At 39.1% G+C, this 23,399-nt stretch overlaps 1 protein-coding gene across 6 annotated transcripts in view; it reads left to right on the top strand.

Annotated features, from left to right (window-relative positions):
• Positions 1-23,197, top strand: part of gria4a (glutamate receptor, ionotropic, AMPA 4a) — a 113,755-nt gene extending 90,558 nt beyond the window's left edge. The window contains exons 14-18 of one of the 6 annotated variants that reach the window (XM_084951589.1): positions 1,776-1,974; positions 6,343-6,590; positions 12,303-12,417; positions 14,001-14,138; positions 19,722-23,197. In XM_084951589.1, coding sequence (XP_084807715.1) covers positions 1,776-1,974; positions 6,343-6,590; positions 12,303-12,417; positions 14,001-14,138; positions 19,722-19,886 — 865 coding nt within the window. In that variant the 3' untranslated portion in view covers positions 19,887-23,197. Of the gene's footprint in view, positions 1-1,775; positions 1,975-6,342; positions 6,591-10,298; positions 10,414-12,302; positions 14,249-19,721 lie in introns of those variants that run through there. The other 5 variants (XM_084951587.1, XM_084951590.1, XM_084951591.1 and 2 more) reach the window with 5 other exon arrangements.
• The last annotated feature ends 202 nt before the right edge of the window (positions 23,198-23,399 follow it).

Below are 23,399 nucleotides of genomic sequence, written 5' to 3'. Positions count from 1 at the left end.
ACGGTCATTTTTTCTTTTATACCTCTTTCTTTTTCGACTCACCCAGAGTCACTCCACAAGGTTGAATTAATAAGGTATTGTTCACCAGCTAACCAGTCAGATCACCTCTGCGTTTTTGGCCACTAACGGAAATCCTGTGAAATCTATGAAACTTCTGAACATGCCATCCTCTCCATCCTCCTAATCCCTGTCACCAGCGTATTTCCTTTTCTGGGCTCGAAGACAAACATTACATCAAAGTGTCACATGGTTTAAAAAACAGAAAGTTTCTGTTGCATCCTAATAAGTATAAAAATAAATCTAACAACAGTTTCGTCTGAGAATCCATCACGGTGTATGCCAGGTTCATTATTTCAAGCAAACAGATCAAGGCCTCAAGGACAAACACTATCAAGTCTGTGTGTGTTTGCGTGTGTGTGGATTAAGAGGTGCGATGGATTTTGAAGAGCAGCATAATGCAGAGTTGCTCCAAAAGGTGACAATTTATGCCGAGTCAGGCGTCAATGCATCTCTCCACTTTCTCGCTCCTCGTTTTCTCTTCCGCTCACACTTCTTACAAATAAACCCCGACTAAAAATAATTTGTCTGCTGCCGCTCTCACATCAGAGTGTTGGTATCACCAGGCTACTGTCTGTCCGGTAAATATCGGAACACATTGTCTGATTGTATGCAAGAGGATCTGATTATCGCCCGAGGTTTAAGTGGCTGTAATCAGTGTTTTTATGATAACAACGGATCAAATGATTATTTGTAATGTGGTAGGAGTTGTTCACAGATCATTTTCACCTGAATCAGGAGTTCATCATAGCACCTTTCAGTTGTTTTATTTCTTTTTGGTGTAATTTTACCTAAAAAAAATAATATTAAAGTGCTTCTTAAAAGCAAAAGCGATGAATTAGAATTTAAACATTTTAAATTTGATGATTCGGTTTCATGCTCAAGTTATTTATCAGGTCTTTTATCAGTCATTTTCTGCATTTTTTCTTTCTTTCTGAATGTCTTGTAGTGTATGCCCAGTAATATTTTCACTTTGTTTCTCACTCCTCTGAAGTGAAGTTGTTTTTTTGATTTTTTTCTGTATTATTATTTTCCTTGTTGCTGTTTCTGCCCATTAGAATTTCAAGGTCTTTTACTGACTGCGGTACTTAAAAGGAAACATCGTGTGGCCTTCATGTATTTTTCTCTGACTTTCTCTAATAGGTTCACTCTCACTTGCTTTCCTTCCTTTTACTCAGTGAAAACAAGTTCATGCAAAAAAAAAAAAAATGAATTGCCACTTACTTTGATGCTCCTGCTCACAATTGGGAGATAAACAGCGTAAGCATGGAGAAAAGGAAAAGAAGGAAAGAGGATGAGAGAGTTGCTGGCTTGCCCCGATTGCAATCTGTTTCATGTAGCCTTGGTTGCTGTTAGTGCTGAATTGGTTTTCAGGTTGAAAGACAATTACTTTGGCGGTACTGTCAGTTTTGTCATGCACACAGAACGCTTTGTGAAGCTACAGTTTTCTGTTGCATATCTCTGCAACGGTAATTGTGTTTCTTTCTCTCTCTCGTTTTTTAATCCCTTCACTGTCATCTTTACCTTAACCATCTCCGTGTCATCCATCTGCTGATTTCTCGTCTGTGTTTGCTTTCTTTCATCTCCCTAATCTTGCCATCTTGGCCACTTTGTAAAAAAAAATAAAAAAAATTGACTTTATCTTTCCCTTTCTTACACCTCACTCTGCTTTCCCTGTTTTTTTCTCCCTACCTCACTCCCCACTCTCTTCTCTGCAGGTCTCTATCTGGACGTATTGTTGGAGGTGTGTGGTGGTTCTTTACTCTTATCATCATCTCCTCTTACACAGCCAACTTGGCTGCATTCCTCACTGTGGAGAGGATGGTTTCACCGATAGAGAGTGCAGAGGACTTGGCCAAACAGACAGAGATAGCCTATGGGACGCTGGACTCAGGCTCCACTAAAGAATTCTTCAGGGTATGAACTCAACGCACACTGTTCATTTTTATTTGATTGCTTGAGCCTTTTCAGGTTTTTTACTATGTTAAGTAACGTTAATTTGCGACTTTGAGGAAGACATCTTTAATCCTATTGGTATCATTAGTATAGTATTACTTATACCATTACTGGTACTGAAAACCAGCCAGTTGTTAATGCAACCTCCTTTATTTTTAGCATCTGAAACACTGACATTTTCAAGGTTACCACTTTATTAGGTACACCTGTTAAATTTCTTGTTAATGGAAATATGCAATCAGCCAATCACATGGCAACATCTCAGTGCATTTAGATATGTAGAGATGGTCAGGGCAGGCTCCTGAAGTCCACACAGGCCATCATAATGGGGGGAAAAGGTGATTTAAGTGATTTTAAATGTGTCATTGCTGTTTGTACCAGACAAGCTGTGCAGTGCACAACATATCCAGACTTGAAGCTACTGCAACATAAGGCTGTTCCTGTCAGCTAAGAACAGGGGGAACTGAGGCTACAATTCACATGGACTCACCAAATAGGACAATAGAGATTGAAAAATGGTCTGATCCATCATGGAATCAACAGTGGTGGTGGTGTAATAGTGAGGGAGATATTTTTTCAGATCATCTCAAACTGGTTTCTTGAAAATAACCTCCACAATCATCAGATCTAAATCTAACACCTTTGGGATTGATTGGTGTGCACCCAACAAAGCAGCAACTGTGTGATGCTATCACGTCAGTATAGATCAAAGTTTTCAGCACCTTGTTGAATCGAAGAATTAAAGCATTTTTGAAGGCAGAAGAGGGTCCAACCTGGTATTAGTAAGGTATAGCTAATAAACTGACAACTGAGTGCAGATTCAAATTTACAGAGATGACTATTTAAAATATTACATTGTTCAGAAAATACTTTAGTGGCAGAATTTTAATCACTTGTATGCTAGTAGGGAATAGTGAGTGTGTCTCTGTTACCCAGGCTAATTCAAGCAGCACATACTTGAAAACCAATCTACAAAATTCTAGAAAATCGAAATTAATGGATCTTTCGTGTACTGATCTCGACTTGAGAGATACTTGAAACGTGATGTTAAGCTGAGATGACTTTGTTTCCAGTTAGTTTGTGTGTAAAACCTGATCAAAGCCCACAGTAAGATTTAAAAAGATTACACTGGACATGAGAAAACAAAAGATCTGTGCTGGATTTTCTCAAACGCAATGTTGATTACAGTGAAAAGATGTTTTTTTTACCACAGTCCTTAGCAGTTAATCAAAATAAAGGAATAAAACCATAATGATTATAAAAGTAGGCAGTAAGGTAAGTAAAGTCAAGGATAGCCGGTGGGATAGGATATGCTGCTATGAAAAGAAAGTGGAAAGAATAGCAGAGTGGGGTAAAGAAGCCCCAATTACACCTTCACCCTTTGACCTCTTCACCTATGTGGCTTCCAGTCAGTGCTAATATTTTTTTTTCTTTCCCTTTTGCTTCACACAATTATTAAGATTTGTTTTGTTCCTGTGCATGTTATGTGTACAGTTCTGCTCTGTAGGAATGTGTGCACTGGTATTTGTGTCTGGAGACAGAGGAGGAAAGGGGGGAGAATGTAGCAGGCAGTTTGTGCTTCTGTTAGTCGCTCTGGCATCATCAACATAACGAGCAGGCTGAAATCTGTGGAGGGTGAAAAAGCAATTTACTCTCCCACAGCTGAGGGGGATTCGCCACCACCATTAATTATCTTGTGTGTGCATGCAAGTGTGTTTGTGTGACCGTGGATGCGTACATACAATATCGCGTGCACATAAAGCAACATATGCATGTGTCTTATATGTGTAAGCAAGTTTGAGTGGCGTTTTGTAACGCGCAGAAACACGGTACGTGCGTCCATGTATGTTTAAAAGCGTTTCCATATTGTGCATGCCTGAAGGTGACTTGCAGCATCCATTTTCCTCTTTCACAGCTCCGCTCATTGTTAAAGAATCTGGAAAGAGTCACACCTTATTGTCACACATCCATCCCTCCAAGGCTAGACGGCGCTTTGTACACGCGCGTTTATTATCGGCGTCTCTCGGTCTCACTTTCTTTGATAGGTGGGGGCTTGGATAGATGGGCTGGAGGTGTACAGGAGGGGGTGGTGAGAAACTGTGATAGACTTTGGCAGACAGAGGAAGAAATGGAAGGAGAAAAATGAAGAGAAAGAGAGGGTTGAATGAAGAGAGGCGGAGCCTTTTGATGTGTGTGACATTATTATGGGATAGGTGTCCGTCATGCACTAGCAGCACACTGATACACACACATATCATTCCCCGGGTGCTGGTTTCAGTGGCTGAGGCCCTGGCTTGTTGCTCGAAGAGCGACAGAATAACACTTTATCACCAGGAGTGAAAGAGAAGAAAGAAGCAGTGCGCTGGTGGAGGATGACAGTTTGACTCCTCTGCTTGTTATTTTCACTCTTGAGTACACGCAGTTCACACACACACAAGCAAACAAATCATTTCACATATATACACACAGACCGATGTGCAGAATTACAAGACCACAGACATATGTAGGATGTATACAGTACACATTATAAAAAAAATATAATAGGGTTTATATACAATACTGTGCAAACGTCTTAAGCCACCTTTCATTTCTTTGTATTTTGCTAAGAAACATTTATTTACTGAAATATGTGCAACAGAGTTTGTACAATTATAATAAGCTCAAAAGCCAATATCTGGTATGACCACACAAGACGATCCCACACTGCTTCATGGATGTTGAGGTCCAGGCTCTGGGGAGACCAATCCATGACCGATATCCAGGTGTGCTTTTACTGCATTGACAGTGTGTTTGGGATCATTGTGATGTTGAAAAAAACAAGCTGATGTCAATCAGACGCTTTCCAGCTAGTACAGCACGGTGGATCAAGATCTGAAAATACTTCAATGCATTCATAATTCCATCAGTTCTGACAAGATCCCCAGCACCACTGTCTGAAATGTTTTACAGATGGCTGTAGACACTCACTGTTGTAGCTCTCGCCTGACCTCCTCTGTCTTCAAATTGATTGAACCCAAAAATTTCAATTTGGATTCACCACCCTATATGACCTGTCGCCGCTGATATTCAGTCTTTTTTCAGTGATGTGACATACCCCTGCTTTTTGTCCCTGGTTCGTCTTGTAGTTTTTTAGGCCTGCCACTTCTGTCTCTGTCATTTCCATTATGTGTCTTTAAGGAAACACTGTATAACATGTGGAGATATGCCAGGTTTTTGGCTCTTTGGGTATCATCATATTGGTACAAAAGCACAGTTTATATGCTTGAAAAACTGAGTTATTTTGGAATTTTTCATAGATTCAAGTTTCAAGTAAAGAAATTGCAAATAATTATAATTTTTTTAATAGGCTAAGCTAATAGTAACAAAGTGCCTAAAGATACATTTTGTTGTATATGTAGCTACAACACTGGTTCACCCATTAGGTTCGGCATATTCTGTATGCTTGAATGATTCAACCACAGTAAGTGGTTTTAAAAAACACAACATTCCTCTGAAAATAGCCAGGTACAAAGAGTGGACTGAAAATGAGTGAAAAAGCAGCCAAAGTCCAAAAACGTCTGGTTTGTTCAAGACAAAATATAAAGAAATAAGTGGTGGCTGAAGACTTTTGTACTGTACTCAGTCCTAAATTCATAACCACACACCAGCTTAGTGTACAAGTATTCCAGTAAAAAGTAAGACTGATGCTTGACTTGTTAGCATCTACGTCATAATTTAAATGTGGTTATACAGTAAATGTGATTATACATCATGAGATAAACATTGAAGATAGAAGACACAGCACACCATCAACAGCATTATTTTACTCACGGACTAAAAGAGGAAAAGTCAGCTTCACATCATATGAAGCTGTAGCAACAAATCAAATCCAGTGGAAACATGGATTGTTAACATGGATTAACAGCCTCCTTTTTGCGTCAGTAAAGTCAGCACTAAGGTCAGCGTGTCGATTTGAATAATTAATTAGATAATGTCCGCACACGGTTCAAAGTAATTTTTGTAAAAGAAAAAGACTGGCAGGCATTGTTCTATATTTTCTTGCAGCTGAAAACCAATTCATTTCTACTCATTCCTGAAGCATAAATCCATTTCAAATTTCTTTTGGAGAACACCAATAACTTAGCAACAAACAGGCAGTATTTGTTAGTGGGACTCATTTATTTTTGTTAAACGGCTGAAATATATACAGTGAACATCTACAACGTAGCTTCCTTGACAGCTGGCTTCCACATCATTTTAGGGAAAATTTGCTCCTATAACTGTGAATTTATACCCGTTAATTCCCTGTTAACCTTTTCCTTTCTCCCCTTTGCCCCTCTTCCATGCTAGAGATCCAAAATAGCTGTATACGAGAAGATGTGGTCATATATGAAATCCGCTGAGCCAACTGTCTTCACCAAAACCACAGCAGAAGGCGTGGCAAGGGTCCGAAAGTCCAAGGGGAAGTACGCCTTCCTTCTCGAGTCCACCATGAACGAATACACGGAGCAGCGAAAGCCTTGTGATACCATGAAAGTCGGAGGCAACCTGGACTCCAAAGGATACGGCATTGCAACACCGAAAGGCTCACAGTTAAGGTGGGTGGAATAGTGTAACAATAGGAAACAGTAACGACGCTGATACTGGACTATTGCTGCGATATTCCACCTACCCTGCTGTGCCTTTTATACTTAACCTAAATCAACCTCTCACTGCTGTCTGGTGAAAATTTCTCAACCAAAGAATTGTAAAAATTGACCGAAGTGGATATTGATTAATTCCCGCAAGCGTAAAGTCCCAAATTAACAATAAATGTTATTGATTTAACACAGTTTATGGATTTATGGGATAGGCACTTGGCAGTTATATGTTTTTACCGAGCAGCAGTGACTTCGATAAATGTGTTAAACGTGCAAATCATTTGTTTAGTCATGGTTTCTTTTGTTAATACCTTAATTTCTTTTTCCCCCACTTTCTGCCTTCCTTTTTGTATTGTTTGTAATTCTGTTCGACTCTCTTTGCTCTCACTTCTGCCATCTGTTAAATCAAAGCATGTCACCTCCACCGTCTTTGTCCTGTGTCACTGTCATCCATACGTCGCTTTGTGCTTGTGTCCTTCCTTTCTTTTTTGTTGCTATTTTCAACCACCTTTTCTCCACAGGGCCACCTTCCAGGTAACTCTGTTCATTTGTCTGCTATCATCTCACTGTTCCATGATACTGATGATGACAATGATTAAAAGAGAGATTTATTACCAGAGAATGACCACGAGGAGAGGCAGAACCTCAGACTGCTGCCACTCCATCCAGAGCCATGGGGGGAATTTATAGACAACCAGGAAAAGAAAAAAAGTGAGGAACAGGAAGCAGAGGGGCCTGTCCAATGGGGGGAATTCAAAGTAAATATAATACAGGAAAAATACTGATCCACAAACAAAAGAAAGACACAGTTTCAATCTTTAAACCAGTTAAATTAATAGATAATTGAACAATCTCAAATTAAAGCCCAACAGAAAAATTAGTAGTAGTTTTTTTTTAAAAGGAAAAAGTGCATCAACATGAAATAGAAACCATAAGATGGAGGAAACAAATGACAAAGTGAAGTTGGTCATTTTATCTTGTTTTTCCCTCAGTAGACATTTGTTTCTCTGGCTTGTTAACTTGAGCTTACAGTAACAGTCTCAATAGGTTTCACTGCGATATCCTCAGCAATGCAGATAATTCATTTTCCAGGTGACTGTGACAGCAGTAAAGAAACTTTGTCTTCTCAATGTGACAAGTGCCTGCTGAGGAAAAAAATAATTGACTAAATTCAGCAAAGCTGGACCACTTGCTTACTCCTCTCTCCTCCATCTATCTCTGTCAGCATTTCAGATTTGCCACATAAAAGGCAAAGCACAAACAGCACATCAGCCTCACACCATGTCCTATAACTTTCCCCTGTGCATGGTGCAAAGTTCCTCAAGACCCCTGTCACCCTGTAGTTTACCTCTTATTTTCTTAAACGAGAAAAAATAAAAGTTTTCCCGTTTATGAGGGAAAATTGTGACAGACAGCAAGTGGATAGGTTCCTTTGGAAGCTCCCCCATAACACATACCTGGGACTATCCACGGTTGTCTCTGGCTGCTCTCAGTCTGCAGAAACACAGACTTGCACAAGGCTGCGAGTGCGCACGCCGGGTGAGCCTGCCTCTCTTCCTGGTGCAGTAATCATTTGATGTGATGATGATGATGATGAAGAGCATGAATACTCTGATGACTGAGCTGAACATTAATAGTATTGTTTACTTTCTGCTATATGACTCCTTTTGATGTGACTTTTAATATGTGACTGTCATTATCATGCTTTACAGATCTTTTTGAACTGTTTTCATCCATTCCTCTTATGTTGATGAGATTAGTCATGGCCGGCAGATTAGATCACCCCAGAGAACGCTGTCTCTTCTCGAATCACTCGAATATTGTTTCTAAGCTCTTAACACCAGTGTACCATCAGACTGTCAGAGATGAGATAGTGCTTCCAGATAGGCAAGTGCACAGACAAAGGGCCAGACAAATAAACAAGTACGCAGCGACTGCTGTGACCTTTGTGCAGAGATTAGTATGGCCGATCAGCATCGCACAAACAAAAGCAGAGCACAGTCGCACAAGAAGAGGATGACAGGAAAGAGTTCATGGGCAGCTGTAAAAATCAGAGATGTGGCAGAGAAAGCAGAAAATGACACAGTCATACCATAACTCTTGGCCCTTGTAAACATGAAGCATGATTTTTCAAATAATGTTGCCGCACAGCAAGAAGGTCCTGAGTTCAATTCCACCATCAGGCCGGGGTCTTTCTGTGTGGAGTTTGCATGTTCTCCCCGTGTTTGCGTGGGTTCCCTGTGGGTACTCCGGCTTCCTCCCACAGTCCAAAAACATGCAGTTTGTGGCGATAGATTAATTGATTAATCCAAATTGCCCATAGGTGTGAATGCGGGTGCGAATGGTTGTCTGTCTCTGTGTAGCCCCGCGACAGACTGGCGACCTGTCCAGGGTGTGCCCCGCCTCTCGCCCTATGACAGCTGGGATAGTCTTCAGGATAAGTGGAAGTAAATGCATGGATGGATGTTTGCTATAAATCCAGGATGTTAAACTGATTTTACATTATGGGGCACATACGTCTCACTTTCATCATAAACAGTCCAAACTCCCTTTTCTGTCAGTGTAAAGATGTTTAACTACACATTTAATCCCATTTAAAATAAGAAAAAGAAGTTTAATTTCAATTTTATGTCTCAGTTGTTCTACATGATAAAAAAAATTGCTGCTGTAGTAAATGAAAGAAATCTGTTCGCATAAATAAATAAATGTGTAAAATTACAGAAAAACGTTCATGTGGCTCGCTACCCGGACTCTACTGCAGTTACAATTACTGGAGAGTAATTCATAATTAATAAATCATCATTAAGAAATATTTCTAATATAGAAATGTCTTTGTATTGTTACTTTGGCGTAGTATGGCCATGGGGGGGGGGGCAGAATCTGGCCCTTATGTTTGACACCCCTGCTAAAAACTGTGTATTGATGAAGTAGATTGCATTCAAACAGATTCAATTAATTTTTTTTCTTTTTTGCATTTAAAATTTACATGCAATTAAATTACTTAAACATAAACGTTTTAGACACTCGAGGCCACACACTGCATGCACATCTACAAAGAAGTATTGGCAGTGTAATGATTTTGTATTTCATTAAAATCATGCTAGGTATACAGACAAACACACACTGTTCGGATGCCAAATAGTTATCCCTGTGTCCCTGAATTTTGTTTAGAGGTCAGTCCCTTTAACAGAGTAAGCAGGGCCTTAGGAAACTGAAGCCACACAAACACAATGTGCACACAGAGCAATAGGACGGCAGGGGGGCAGCAGGAGGGGGCAAGCGCCTCATCAGTACACTACAGAGACCTGGTTAACACACTTTATACCAGTAATCTGACACTCACTGTGGTAGCCTTCGATGTTAGTGCAGCCAGATACAGAAGAGTAATGCAAGAGGGTTTTTTTGTAAAACCACAAAACAAATTTGGAAAAAATTCCAGAAGTAAGTCAAGGAGTGATAGTAAGGGAGAGCGTTGTCCGGGGTGCGGTTTTCCCCCTCTAACTCACCTGTATGTGTGAATTCAGCCCATCCTAATTTCTGCTCCCTCTCGTCCTCCTTTTCCCTTTCCTTCTCCTGACTACGGTCCCCCGTCCATCTTGTCTGTTTGTCCCTCCATCCTCTGCTCTGACCAAACTATCTTATCTGTTCCTCCTTTTTTACTTAAAGAAACGCGGTCAACCTGGCCGTGCTAAAACTCAACGAGCAGGGCCTGTTGGACAAATTGAAAAACAAGTGGTGGTATGACAAAGGAGAATGTGGCAGCGGGGGAGGGGATTCCAAGGTTAGCCCTCTCTGTCTGCCCCCCCCCCCACCTCCAGGTGACAGGGGCTGCTCACCAGCTGAGTGGCTCGCGACAGCCCCCGTCCTGGGAGCGTAACACATGCATCTGCCCTGGCAAAGAGTCACGCAGCGTACAGGGAGGATAGAAGAGATAGCTTAAATCTCTTGAGACAACCTGCAGTTGCAAAAATAGGCACATGGTTGCACTGATGTCCACGGTCTGTGACTTTATATATAAGTTCAGACACAATGACAAATGCACTTTGAAGCTTGTTGATACACATACAATGAAAACCCCTGAAATAACTTCTTTTTAAATGAATCAGCTGGCTGGACCTGGTAGAGACCCAGAACCCAATTGCTGGAAAATGTAAATATATCCTACTTTCATTTTGAATCATCAGGGGGGAAAATGCTCATTTTCTTTATAATGCATGGAAAAATATCCCTATTCTGAGTAGCTGCCAAAATAAATCAAGCACATCTCATGAAGATAACCATTTTAAAGGTGCTTTGCACTGAACTGGTAATGTCCCTCTGACAGGACAGAGTGCAAAGTAATGGAAAGAGGTTTCCCTGATGGATAGCTGGAATAATAAAGAGAGCAATTACTGTCAAGACGGGAATATTTGCCCCCTAGTGGCAGCTCTGGGAAGAGTAGAGAGAAAACAAACAGCCTAGTTAGAGTCAAATGCAGACACCCCCTGAGAGGCTCAGTTTGACTAAAGGCAGGTGGAGAGATGAATAATTAATAAAAACCAAAAAAACAATCACAGGATATGTGTGATTTCAGCAATTTGGAACATTTTTCAGCAAAAAAAAGTTCTATAGTGTGTTAAAGAGTCAAACATTTTAATTTCTAAAAGTATTCAGCTGGATCTTTAGCAAAAGTTTCATTCCTTTAGTCAATTTGAAAACTGAGAAATTTTAAATGCAGTCTATCAAGTTCATTTGAACAGGAATAAATTCTACATGCTTGTTAGTGGCTGTAATTAGATACAGGCTTTGAGTTAAATGCATGCTAATTAGTTGTTATTTGTCATGTAATTAATATTAATTATTGTTAGTATGCACAACTATATAAACTATTATTGAAACCATCATTAGCAGTGTATATATTTAGATTTTGTCACAAATCAAAACACTGAATAAATAAAACTTTGACTCTGTGATGAATTATTTCAATTCATCTTTAGGAACACAAGAATTTCATTGCCTAGTTTCATCCAAATATCATAGCAGTCCATCGATTTCAGTCACAGCCCAAAGTGGTGGACTGGCAGTAGTCTTCCTGTTAGTGTATTTCTATGTGTATTCGAATAAACGTGGTTTTGGAAGGTTTTCGATGATGACTGATTGTTGATGACTGCCAACGGATTAACCCTTTGATGCTCACCCCAAATTTCATATCTAAACGTGTCAAAACAGTCAACCAACCAACAGACAGAACTACCCATTTGTTTTCTCTGATGATATGCATTAGGGAGAGTTTAAAGAAAAGATCATTTCTGCTTCAACGCATGCAAAGTAAGTTTACGAACTTCTCACTCTCCCAGTTGTGACACAGAGCTCGCCTGACGCCAATAGTCCCGGTTTAATAGTAATTGCCTCTGGATTGTTGTAGGTTGAGCTGGGGCAGCATGGGTGTGTTACCTGAAGTGACAAAGGTGGGTCCCACTCATATGTCTGTAGCTCGCCTTAGCTCCTCGCTCCCCCCAGCCCCTCCTCAACGAGCATACACACATGTATTCAGTGGGATCCATGCTAGGTCACTCAATCTAAGCAAAAGTTTTTCTTTGTTACTGAGATGTGCAATGCAAATGAGAAATACTCTAATAACATAAAATAACATGACCTATGATGTTATTTATGTTATTTTTACACGCGAAGAACCCCGGTAAACCTTGCAGTTTTGAAACTGAGCGAAGCAGGCGTCTTAGACAAACTGAAAAACAAATGGTGGTATGACAAGGGAGAGTGTGGACCCAAGGACTCTGGAAGTAAGGTCAGTCTCACGCTGCTGTGGCCTGCAGAACGCTAGCCTGAAACTCTCATCATGAATACTACTGCAACTACTGTCTTAGAAATAGCATTTTAAACACTTTAGATATTTCTTGAACGTGCTCCACATTAAAATTAAGAGTCTTTTTGGATGGTGGACCACATTTACCTAATTTTAAATACAAATGAAGACAACAGTCTTCTTCAATCTCTGTAGCAATCTGAGGCAATTCCATCTTCACATCAGTTATGTTGAAATATATTAAAATATGTAAAATCAACAATCTTCAATTCCATGTTTCTATTTTAATCTCATATGCTAGTCCATTCCACATGAGAATGGCACTGATTCTTATGCATCAGCAATATTAACTTGTTGCAATTACTGTCTCTCCATTTTATATTTGAGATTTAATCAGGGATCAGCTCCCTTGTTTTCTATTAATTTAAGAATTTTTCCATAATGTCTAGATTGTTATTATTTCCTCAAAACTTTCGTTGAAAGAAGTCAGTCAAAATAAAATGCAATGATCAGCTGCTACACCCATTTGACTGGTTAAATTGACATGCCGTAAAATCAGTTCTGGAGTGTGGACAGGAGCCCAGCTACACAAATATATATACATTTTTAATGAGGTAAAAACAGAATGTTGCCTTTATCATTAATAGAGTTTATATCACTAATAAATAATATAATGAGCTATAAGCTAAGCTAAAAATGAAACACAACAAAAACTACCTTCTATAATTACGCTTTAGTATTTGTATAAATGGATCTAAATTACCAATGAATTACAATTACAAAGCAACTGGGAAATAACCAGGGAGTTCATACTGCATACCTCCCCTGTTAAAAACATTAATCAAAATTATATTAAAATTATTTCAAAATTAAACCTAAAAATTGTTGCTAAACAGTTTGGGGTTTTTTTTTTTGCCCTGCTATAAATATTTGACATGGGAGTTGCTTTAAATTTTAACTAAAGTAGGAGCTTTTCCAAAAAATAGAGCAAAGTAAAATCCCCGCTCAGATTAAAAACTTGCTCTACAAATAATTCACTCTTGCTGCACTATTTTGCACACTGTAACATTTCTAGAACTGTTGAATGTTTTGTAGCTGTAGTGATAGGTTTGTAGTATACAGTATTTGTGGAGTAGCAGATGTGGTGGCAGTAGAGATTAAAGTTTTATATGAGTAGTATGTCAGTTTATATAAGTAGAATGTATTACTGTGATCATTTATGATAATACCATAACTTCAGTACCTGTAACCATATTAATTTATCTGGTATAATCTCCATTTCTCTGTGTCTAACTTACTGTATCTGCTTTTCTTTCTCTGCTTTTTCCCTCATTTTCCCTTTCCCTCTGATCATTCCCTATTCTGTCTCCACCTTCCTCATTGCACCACTCTCCTTTTACTGCTCTCACCTTGAGCCTACTCAACGTCTCACCTCACTTTTCCCCTTCTTCTCTACTCTTCCTTCCTGTCTACCCACCACTTCTCCTCTACCTGTCCTACTACTACCACCCTTTCATCTTTTAAACACATGTTCCTTGAATCCTCCCTCCCTCCCATCTCTTCAGGACAAGTCGTCCCAGGCTCTGAGCCTGTCCAACGTGGCTGGGGTCTTCTACATCCTTGTGGGCGGCCTGGGCCTGGCAATGCTGGTGGCCCTGGTCGAGTTCTGCTACAAGTCACGGGCCGAAGCCAAGCGCATGAAGGTGGACCTTAGCCCCCCCCACTGCCCCAGCCCCTCCCCCAGCACCCAGAATCTAGCCACTTATAGGGAGGGGTACAACGTGTACGGCTCCGAGGGGGTCAAGATATAGGGGTAGGATTTAGAGGCTCCCGTATAGGTGGGGTAATGGTGGTGTTGAACATGGTGGTGCTGTAGATTTTGTACCGACGAGGCTGTTGCAGCAGCCCCACGCAACCGTGTTGTTCTTCATGTGGTGATGAGTATGTGGTCAAGCATTGTGGAACCAATGTACTTTTTAATTTTTTTTTTGTTTTCTGCTTAATTTTGGCTGTTTTGGTTGTTTATTTATTTATTGGCAGAATATTTTCTTAGACTTTTGGGTTTAAATTTGGTTTGCGTTTTGTCACGGTTACGTCACCCTGGGCTAGACTGGGGTTAGATTTATGTGACCGCAGATTTGGTTCCATCGTCTTTGGCTGCAGATGATCATGATGGTGATGATGATGACAGTGGTGGTGATGCTCTTGGTTAATGACTAGGCACCTGCATTGTCATTTTCAAATAACATATTGAAGCCGCGATGCACAACTCCAGCATTAAATACATTTTGATTTTTTAGAACCTTTTTATTTTGAATGAATAAATTAATGAATATATTATTTATTAATTATTTATATATTAATTACCGTAATTAATGGTGTTGGTTTATTATCTTATTTCACATGTGACATCTTGAGTCCCTTCTTTAAAAGTTTCAAGTTTATTAATGCTAAAAACGTCTTCGTTATCCTCATCTGCTGATGTGTTTTCTTGGTTAAACTTTCACAAGGTTTTAGGGATTATCTATTTTCAGTTTTTCACCATCCTGAGAGCAAAAGTTTGTTAATTTGGTAGCCCTCATTAAAATCTGTGACCGCTTCCAGCTACAAATTAATTAGCTAGTGTGCGGACACCAATTACCGTGGATTTGGGTCTGACTTAAAATATTTTTACCCAAAATGTGACAGACATCTTATGATGAAAAGCATTATTAAGATATTTTTATAACTGTAGATGTCCGTTCTTTCAGCATAACTAGACATCTCATTACTCCCTCTAGCACCACTGCAATACCAGACAAATGGGTAGAGTGGGTTGTTAATAGCACATGAACGCAGATAGAAATTTGTGTTTGGTCCCTCTTAAGACCAGTTAGTGTTGAGCCAATTCAAACTAATTTAGAGCACGTCTGGTCTTCTGAAAGCTTCAGCAAAGTTGCTGCTGCGCCACGTTCCCCCTGAAAAATTACCTTAATCAGTAGAAGTACAAATTCTTGAGGGGAATATAAAATGGCAAGGTGATTTTTTTAAGCTAACAGCAGCTTTTAATTGCTTTTATTTATTGATTTATTTATTTATATATCTTTTGTCTGTAAAAACCTTATTTTTCCATTTATCTTACTTTCAAGTGGAAAGATGAATACAGATATTGACGTACGTAAAAGCTAAATTTTCCAACTACCACATTGTTTGTTAGGTATACCTTTTCAGTTATTATTAATGCAGTAATCCAATCAGCCAATCACATGACAGCAACTGAATGCATGTAGGCAGGTGGACATGGCCAAGACACCTCCTGAAATTCAAAAGTGATTTCAGAAACTGCTGATCCACTGGGACTTTTCCCACACTATCATCCCACTGCTTTGAGTTAACACAGGAAAGCAACAGTGAATCAAATCTGAAGAGTCTCATTTTCTCCTAAACATTTAGATGGTAGCCTGCCTTGTATGAAAGTTTCATGTTGCTGCTGGTGGTGTAATGGTGTGGAGGATATTTTTTGGCACACCTTGGGAAATTTAAACACCATGTCCAGCCTGAGTACAGTTTCTGACCATGTCCATCTCTTTTTCTGAGCAGAGTGTACCCATCTTCTGATGGCTGCTTCCACCAGTATAATACACCATGTCACAAAGCTTGAATCATATCAAACTGGTTTCTTGAATATGAGTATAAGTTCACTGTATTCAAATGGCCTCCACGGTCATCAGATTTCAATCCAATAGAGCATCTTTAGGGTGTGCTGGAACAGACACACAAAATGTGCAGCAACCATGTAAAGCTATCATGAAAATAAGGATTAAAACAATCTGAGGAATGTTCCCAGCACATTATTGAATCTATGCCACAAAAATGAATACAGCTCTGAACGCAAAACTGGATCCAATCCAGTGCTAGCAAGGTGTACCTTATGAATTGGCTGGTGCGTGTATACTAAGGTTCCTGTACAGGTGAACACAATGGAAATCCTTTGTGCTAAAAAGTATAGAATAGCCCTTTATTGTCATTGTACAATACCAACTGTGCCAGAATAAAATATAAATAGCAGACAGCAGGAATAAATATAGAGAAATTTATACAAAAACAATACAAAGGCATACATTGGAGAGCAAGTTCCAAGTTACCAGTCTCATCTCTGCTGGCTTTTAGTTGATACTGTGTATCATCTACTCTACGTCTCTATTGTGTCATCCAATACCTGGAGTTGTGCATCCTTACTGCAGACAGACAAAAAAGGCACTTTGGCTTTCCAGCTCGGACAATTTCAAAACAGCCCGGTTACTTACTTAGTTTTAATGCAGACAAATAATTGATGAAGCAAGTACTTCATATGGAACAGCTACTCTGTGATGTGGTTGCAACATGACTCATGTTTATTGTTATATAAAGGAGCAATTAACTAAAGTGAACAGAAAACACTGAACATTTCAGTGCGTAGGAAACCATTTAGAGGCATTATGAGGTCATACTTCATGTTCACCTTGAGGAAAGTAGCAAAATCGATACAGAGGATGCAAAAATAAGGAGAGCTAAAGGCGCACTGAATGTTGGCTCTTGACATAAACTGACAGTTTTGAATACGATGGAGAATTCACCAAAGACAAACAACTTTCACAGCGGACCATTTTGGACCACACTCAAAAGTAACAACACTGATGTTAACAGCAATTCCCCAAATGATTATGGTCTGCTATCAGTCATACAAGAATATTTCAAAGAGCAGTGGTACCACACAAAATAAATTAAATGTATAGGTTATTTAAAAATTCCACGTCTTCTCTTTAATTCTACACTTCACAACCCTTAAAATAAGAAAGCCATACAACGGAAAGGGGAATTAAATAATACACAACATTATTTTCAGATGTTATCTTGTAATTTAGGTATACAAAAGTTCACACAAGAACACCTGATTCAAAGTTTAAGATTAAGAATGTACTATTTTTCTTTGCTAGCATCGTTTAAACAGATTATTGCCTCTAGATGTTCAGTGTACTCAGTCTGAAAACCTCTAACATGATTTAGCAGGCGAGAAATTTTAAGAAAACAAAACATCCCAGAGTAGCTCATCTGTGTGAAGTGTCACCCGACTCTGAGCAGTATAGCCAGTCACTCCCTCTCTATGAATTTGAAACCCTGGAAGAAAAATCACTCCTTCCCGTTTTCCCTCTGTCTTTCCAAAGTCCTCACCATTTCAATCCTATCCTTCCAAATCCACACCCGAGTCTGTCAGGTTACTGAAACCCAGAACCCAAAAACGCATGGTCACCTATGAAATGCAGTTGTCTACAACACAAACCCTTCTTGTCTATAGTGTACATGTTTGTGGATTGTTGCCTGCCTCTGTATGCTACAGTAGCATTTGCACAGCGTGGTAGCCTCTTAATGAGATTTGAATGTGCAGTTTAGGGTGCTTTCACACCTCATCTGTTTAACGTAATTCAAAAAGAGGATTAGAGCTTTTTTTTTTTCTAAAATACAAATGAATACTAACATCAAATCAAAACATTTTACATCGTTCTCTAGATAACCTCTAATTTGGTGTCAAAAACAAACATAAAGGTTTCCTGTGGCGTTTTTTATCATTAGTACCACAATGTATGATTGCTTGTTTTATTTTATTTTGTTTGCATCATGCACAAGAATGCACATGTACTCTTGCTAGTAATCGCTTAGCACAGCAATTCACAAAAAAGAGAAGAAGTGCTAGCAAGTAAAATGTAAATTAGAGTTCAGTCAGCACCACTGTGGTGTAAAGATGTTATTTCCATTTGCAGTGGTTTATATTTGGAGGGCATTGCTCTCTTCTGGGACTTCCCTACCCTTTCTCACGCATATGTGGAAAGCATAAGTCAGGGAGAGCACTCCTCCCTGCCGTTCTATCTACATATAGGAAAGCTGCAGGAAGGCTGAGCACAAGCAAGAGCCTTGATATGGATCTAAGCAGGCATTAAGGACAACAGCAAATTACTGATTAAGTCGGACACAACAAGAAAGGAGGAGATGGATTGGAGGTGGGATGCAAAGCTGCTTGCAGATGCATGCATTACATAGCACACTCGGTCAAGATGTCACATAACAAGAAGCCTACATTCTAGGCTTTTATTAGCAGCTTTTATAACGCTACCACAGCCTCAATGAATGAAAGTTTTTAAAAAGTAATGAATAAACTTTTTCTTTTTAAATGAAGTTTGTTTACACTAGAACTCTACAGGTCACCTTTAACAAGTGAAATTTCAAAATTTGATATTTTCCAGGCTATTGAACTGAAATCCATGACCCTTTTTTTATTTTGGTTTGTTTAATAATTAAAAAAAGGAATAAGCTTCATGTCTCATATTTGGTCAGCATTTTACAATAAGAGACTTGTTTAGCCACGTACGACTTTACTAACTACTTTAATTTAGGGGACACCTGAAGGGGAGGTTACGGTGAAGCAATCCTGAAGTAATAAGGAACTGCTGAGTTAAGTAGCGTCTCCCAGCTGGGTATTTGGTAAATAATCATTTTTATACTATAAAATCCAGCATCAGGCATTGTTAGGGTAGAACTGATGAATAACTCATTAACTACTGGGTTGCTCCTTATTCATTCATTTACTACTACAGCTTCTATTCCTACAACCAAGCACTTGTTTGTGTCTCTTATTGTAACGTGTTTTCCTTATATGTTGATCTAATGGTCTTTTTAGAGGGATCAAAAAGATGCTGACTAGAATTTTCCAAACCACAGGCTAATGTCTTTGTTACTTTTGTTAAACACCCTTGGATACAAAGACATGTACTGAATAATAATAATAATAATAACAAGTGTAAAAGGGAAATTAAGTACATGATCAGTTTGAGAAGCGGCAAATGTTTCAAATTTTTATTTGATCAATTATTTAAAAGAAGAATCCATCATCAGAGTTGCCTCTGATTAGGTTGATAATTAATTAAATCCTTTATTTGGTTCCTGTAGCACTGGTTTGCTTATGTACAAACTCCAAACAGCGAAACCTTCTCAATATAATTTTAACTATTTCAAATATTTTATATGTCTACGTGATCGCGCCCTGAGACCTTTTTTTTGTATTTGTGAGCCTAATTATGTGTAGTGTGTGTACAGGCACATGCATGTGTAAGTGCTTTTTGTGCATGTGTTTTTACAGAAAGTTGTCGTTTTAGTTGTTGCATTTGCTGTGCGGTGTTTCTGTCTATGAGAGTGTTTTCTTTTTCTCAAACGATATCTCCACTCTGCTCTTTCCTCCCCTTCTCCTGTCCTCCCTTTCATCTCTCCTCATGTAGCTGTCTTTTTCTGAAGCCATGCGGAACAAGGCTCGTCTGTCCATCACAGGAAGTGTGGGGGAGAATGGCCGCGTCCTGACGCCAGACTGCCCCAAAGCTGTGCATGCTGGCCACGCCTCCCTCCGACACCCCGGCCTTGCAGTGGTCTCCTCTGGACTGCCCTGAAAACCAAAAAACACCTGCCGTGCCTTAACAACACACAAACATACTAGGACTTCGACAAAGACCCAAACACACACTTACATACAAAAAGATCTATATATATATATTCTCACACACCCGCACGTACATGATCATAGCAACAGAAGCTCAAATATTCAGATACAGAGAAACACATTTTTACACGAAACACACACACACACACGCCGCATCATCATTTCACATTTCCTGCTGCCACTGACTCATTTTACAGAAGACTGATGAATACAACTGTGGAGCGAACGGTGTAGAAACAGAGCAATGGACAACTATGACGTCACACTTGCCTGCAGCATTCTTTTCTTTTTAATTTTCTTTCTTTTTTTTTTTTTTTTTTTTGAGAGGATGCCAATATCGCGAGATCATCGAACCAACAGGAAAGCCAGCACAGATTTCCATGAACAATGAGCTGTGAACACGACCATAAAACTGATCATGATGATGACAGCGATAAAGATGATGACCACAGCCGACGAGAGGAAAAAAAACAAAAAACAGACAACCAAACTACTTAGCTCCCGCTCTCTCGTCATTGGACAATAAGCCACACCCCCTTAACAGCGCCTTACTAAGACGACAAACATTGTTTTCATCATAATCATCATCACGGTCGTCATCAATTTAACTTGCCTGCGAAGAGTGCCAGCTAGTATAACCCTTAGAAGACCAGAAAACTGTAAGCTTGAACATTTGGACTACTCAGCCATGGACTGCTCAAACTGAATGAAAATGCTTATAGAATGGTTTCTCGCCCCAAACCAGCGAGTTAATCAATATAGAACAGAAGTAACCTCCAAAACACAGACTACACAGGGGTTTGTAAAAGAAAAAAAAACGTGGTGATTCATGGAGCCCTTCATCAACAGCATCAACATGACAGTAGAAATTCTAAATAGCAAAGTGATGAGTACTTATTTTGCCGAGTGGGTGAGGTTGATAAATAGAGAAAAAAAAAAAAAGAAATACATGGTCAGATCTCAAATGGCTTCCTAACAAAGTGTTTCTCAGCCTGACAACTTACAGACGTTTGCAGAAGAAATGAGCGAGACGTTTGAAATACGTGGGGTAAAAATCTTTAAAAATGTGGGAACGCATTCATTTTCCACAGTAAAAGGCAACTGATATTTGAACTATAAAGGCCAACTTTGACCATTTCCAATTCAGTTCAACTCAAATGGGCAGTTTGGTTGTTATTTGAGATCCTCCATCTTTTCCAGTCGCTGGGAAAAGGTACCATATCAGAGAGCTTGCTTTTTAAAACTGTTGTAAATAACTGCGTAGCAAAACAGAATTCACCTGTCTTTTTTAATCATCTTAGATAACAATTCATTGCAATAATGAATATAAAAAAATGCCACTACTTGTAATTAAGATGAAATTTTTTTTATAAATCTACATATTATATATAATACAAATAAATAAATATATATATATATATATATATATATATATAAAAGCCTATAGAGAGCTATAGAAAACATTGATCACTGATTGTCAGAGGCCATGGCATACATTCTGTTCAATGGCTGTTTTTTGATAACTTGAAAATATTTAAATACCACCGTTTTCATGTGTCCGAAACAACACTGAATGTCCATCTGGCAGTCACAGAGACACACACATGGAAACATGCGCACATACATAGTTGCATAGACGTGGTCGGCTCAAACCATAGAACCATTAGTTATTCACTGCTTTACACTGTCTAATAGTGTCTTTACCCCCCTCAAATCTATGTTTTGTTAGCTGCAAAGCCACTTGAAACAATGTAAAAATGCCACTGTTTATGACTGTACGTAGAGGCGGTGGATCAGTTTGACTGCTGTACTGCTGGGAAATAGTTTGGGGCATTTTCAAAAGTGTAGCACTAATGGTGCTTTTATTTTTTTTAAATCACATTTTGTCATCGTGTTTCGTTCACATTCATGTTCAAACTGAACGGGTTTGCGCTTCAATAAGTAGACTATGTTTTCCCCCCAATCTATATGGTACGGTACATTTTTGGGGACCTGAAAATAGAAAAATACATATTGTATTAAAGACCGGTGTGTAGGTGTTAGTGACATCTGGCTGTCAGATTGGAGACTGCAACCAGCAACAAACTTACAGTCAACGTCATTTCAACAGAAAAACACAAAGGCCCTCTGGCATTTGGTTGGTCCAAACCTGGCAATATCCAATGAAGACGAGCTGCTTCCTGTGTACGTATGAAGGGCTCATTCTAGAGTACTGAAACACAGTCATTCCCAGGTACAGGTTGTTATATAATGATGAAAACATGCTTAAAGAAGCACTCTAAATCCTGCACACTGATCCTTTAATATCTGAGGAAATCTTGGTAAAAAATAAGGGAATTAGTGCAGTTATTATACTGCAATGCAGCTAAAGCATGATGCTTATGATCTGTGTCATAATGCAGCCCGATACTGTAAGTTTGTTTTTTGCCCTTCTTATTCCTCTTTTGTTTCAGTGACCTCTAAGCCCCTCAGTTTTGTTATTTTATAGTTTGTCCTTTACCCTACCTCTCACCTGCTTAGGCTATCATTGTTCCTTGCCCCCGTTTTGTCTTGTCATCCTTTGGCTCGTGTCTCCCCTAACATACAAAAAGCTCTGTACATAGCACATCTCAAGAATGATTTCTTGAAAATATTTTAATTTCTTGCCCTAATCCAATGCAAAGTAACAGGCTAGAGATTAATCAAGAACCTGAGACACCGGTTGACAATCTGAGTTTCTTCTAGCTCTGCGTTCTCAGCGTTGCTTTCCTTTTGTATCATAACCTTGTCTGTTGAACTCGCACCTCATCTTGTATTAGTCCTGCATCAGATCCATTCAAGCCAAACAGACAAACACATAAACAGGAAAGAACCTCTTGAATCTACATGTATTTCAGACAACAGATTTAAACTATCCATAAATTTTACCAGTAAGGTAGAAATTTTCTACTCACTTCTCGGCCGAGGGGATCAGGAGCCTGCAGAAGTACTGCACCAATCCAGCATGAGAAAAAATGCTCAAATAGTGGGTTTCTTACAGTTATCACTAATCCAGCTCACCAGACCAGAAACACCAGACACTTCAACCTCACATGATACTGTTGCCTTTTCTTTTTTCTTTTCATTTATTTTATTTTTCACCACCAGAGCATAAGATTTCGTGCGAAGACAGCAAAAAGCTGACTGGTGGGTTGTCAATGCTCTGGCTTTAACAGTTTCTTTCTTCCTTTATTTCTTTCTTTCCATCAGTTTTCTTTTTTCTAGTAAAACATCAATGCTCAATCTCCTGTCTCTGTCTGTGCTTATTTATCCAGTAATCTCAATTCTACACCTCCAACAGCAGAACGGTGGATTAATTTTCAACCAGATGATGAAATTGATATTGATCGCTTTATTTAATGGTTTGTTTCACAATGAAGGATCCATAGTCAAATATACTTAACTGGACTGAGGTAAGTACTAACTAAGCAGTATGAAACATGAG

This window comes from Perissodus microlepis, chromosome 14, assembly GCF_051167445.1.
Source record: "Perissodus microlepis isolate ML-2025 ecotype Zambia chromosome 14, ASM5116744v1, whole genome shotgun sequence".
Classification (NCBI taxonomy): Eukaryota; Metazoa; Chordata; class Actinopteri; order Cichliformes; family Cichlidae; genus Perissodus; species Perissodus microlepis.
The sequence above is the reverse complement of the archived record's forward strand: the minus strand, read 5'-3'. Positions and strand labels throughout refer to the sequence as shown.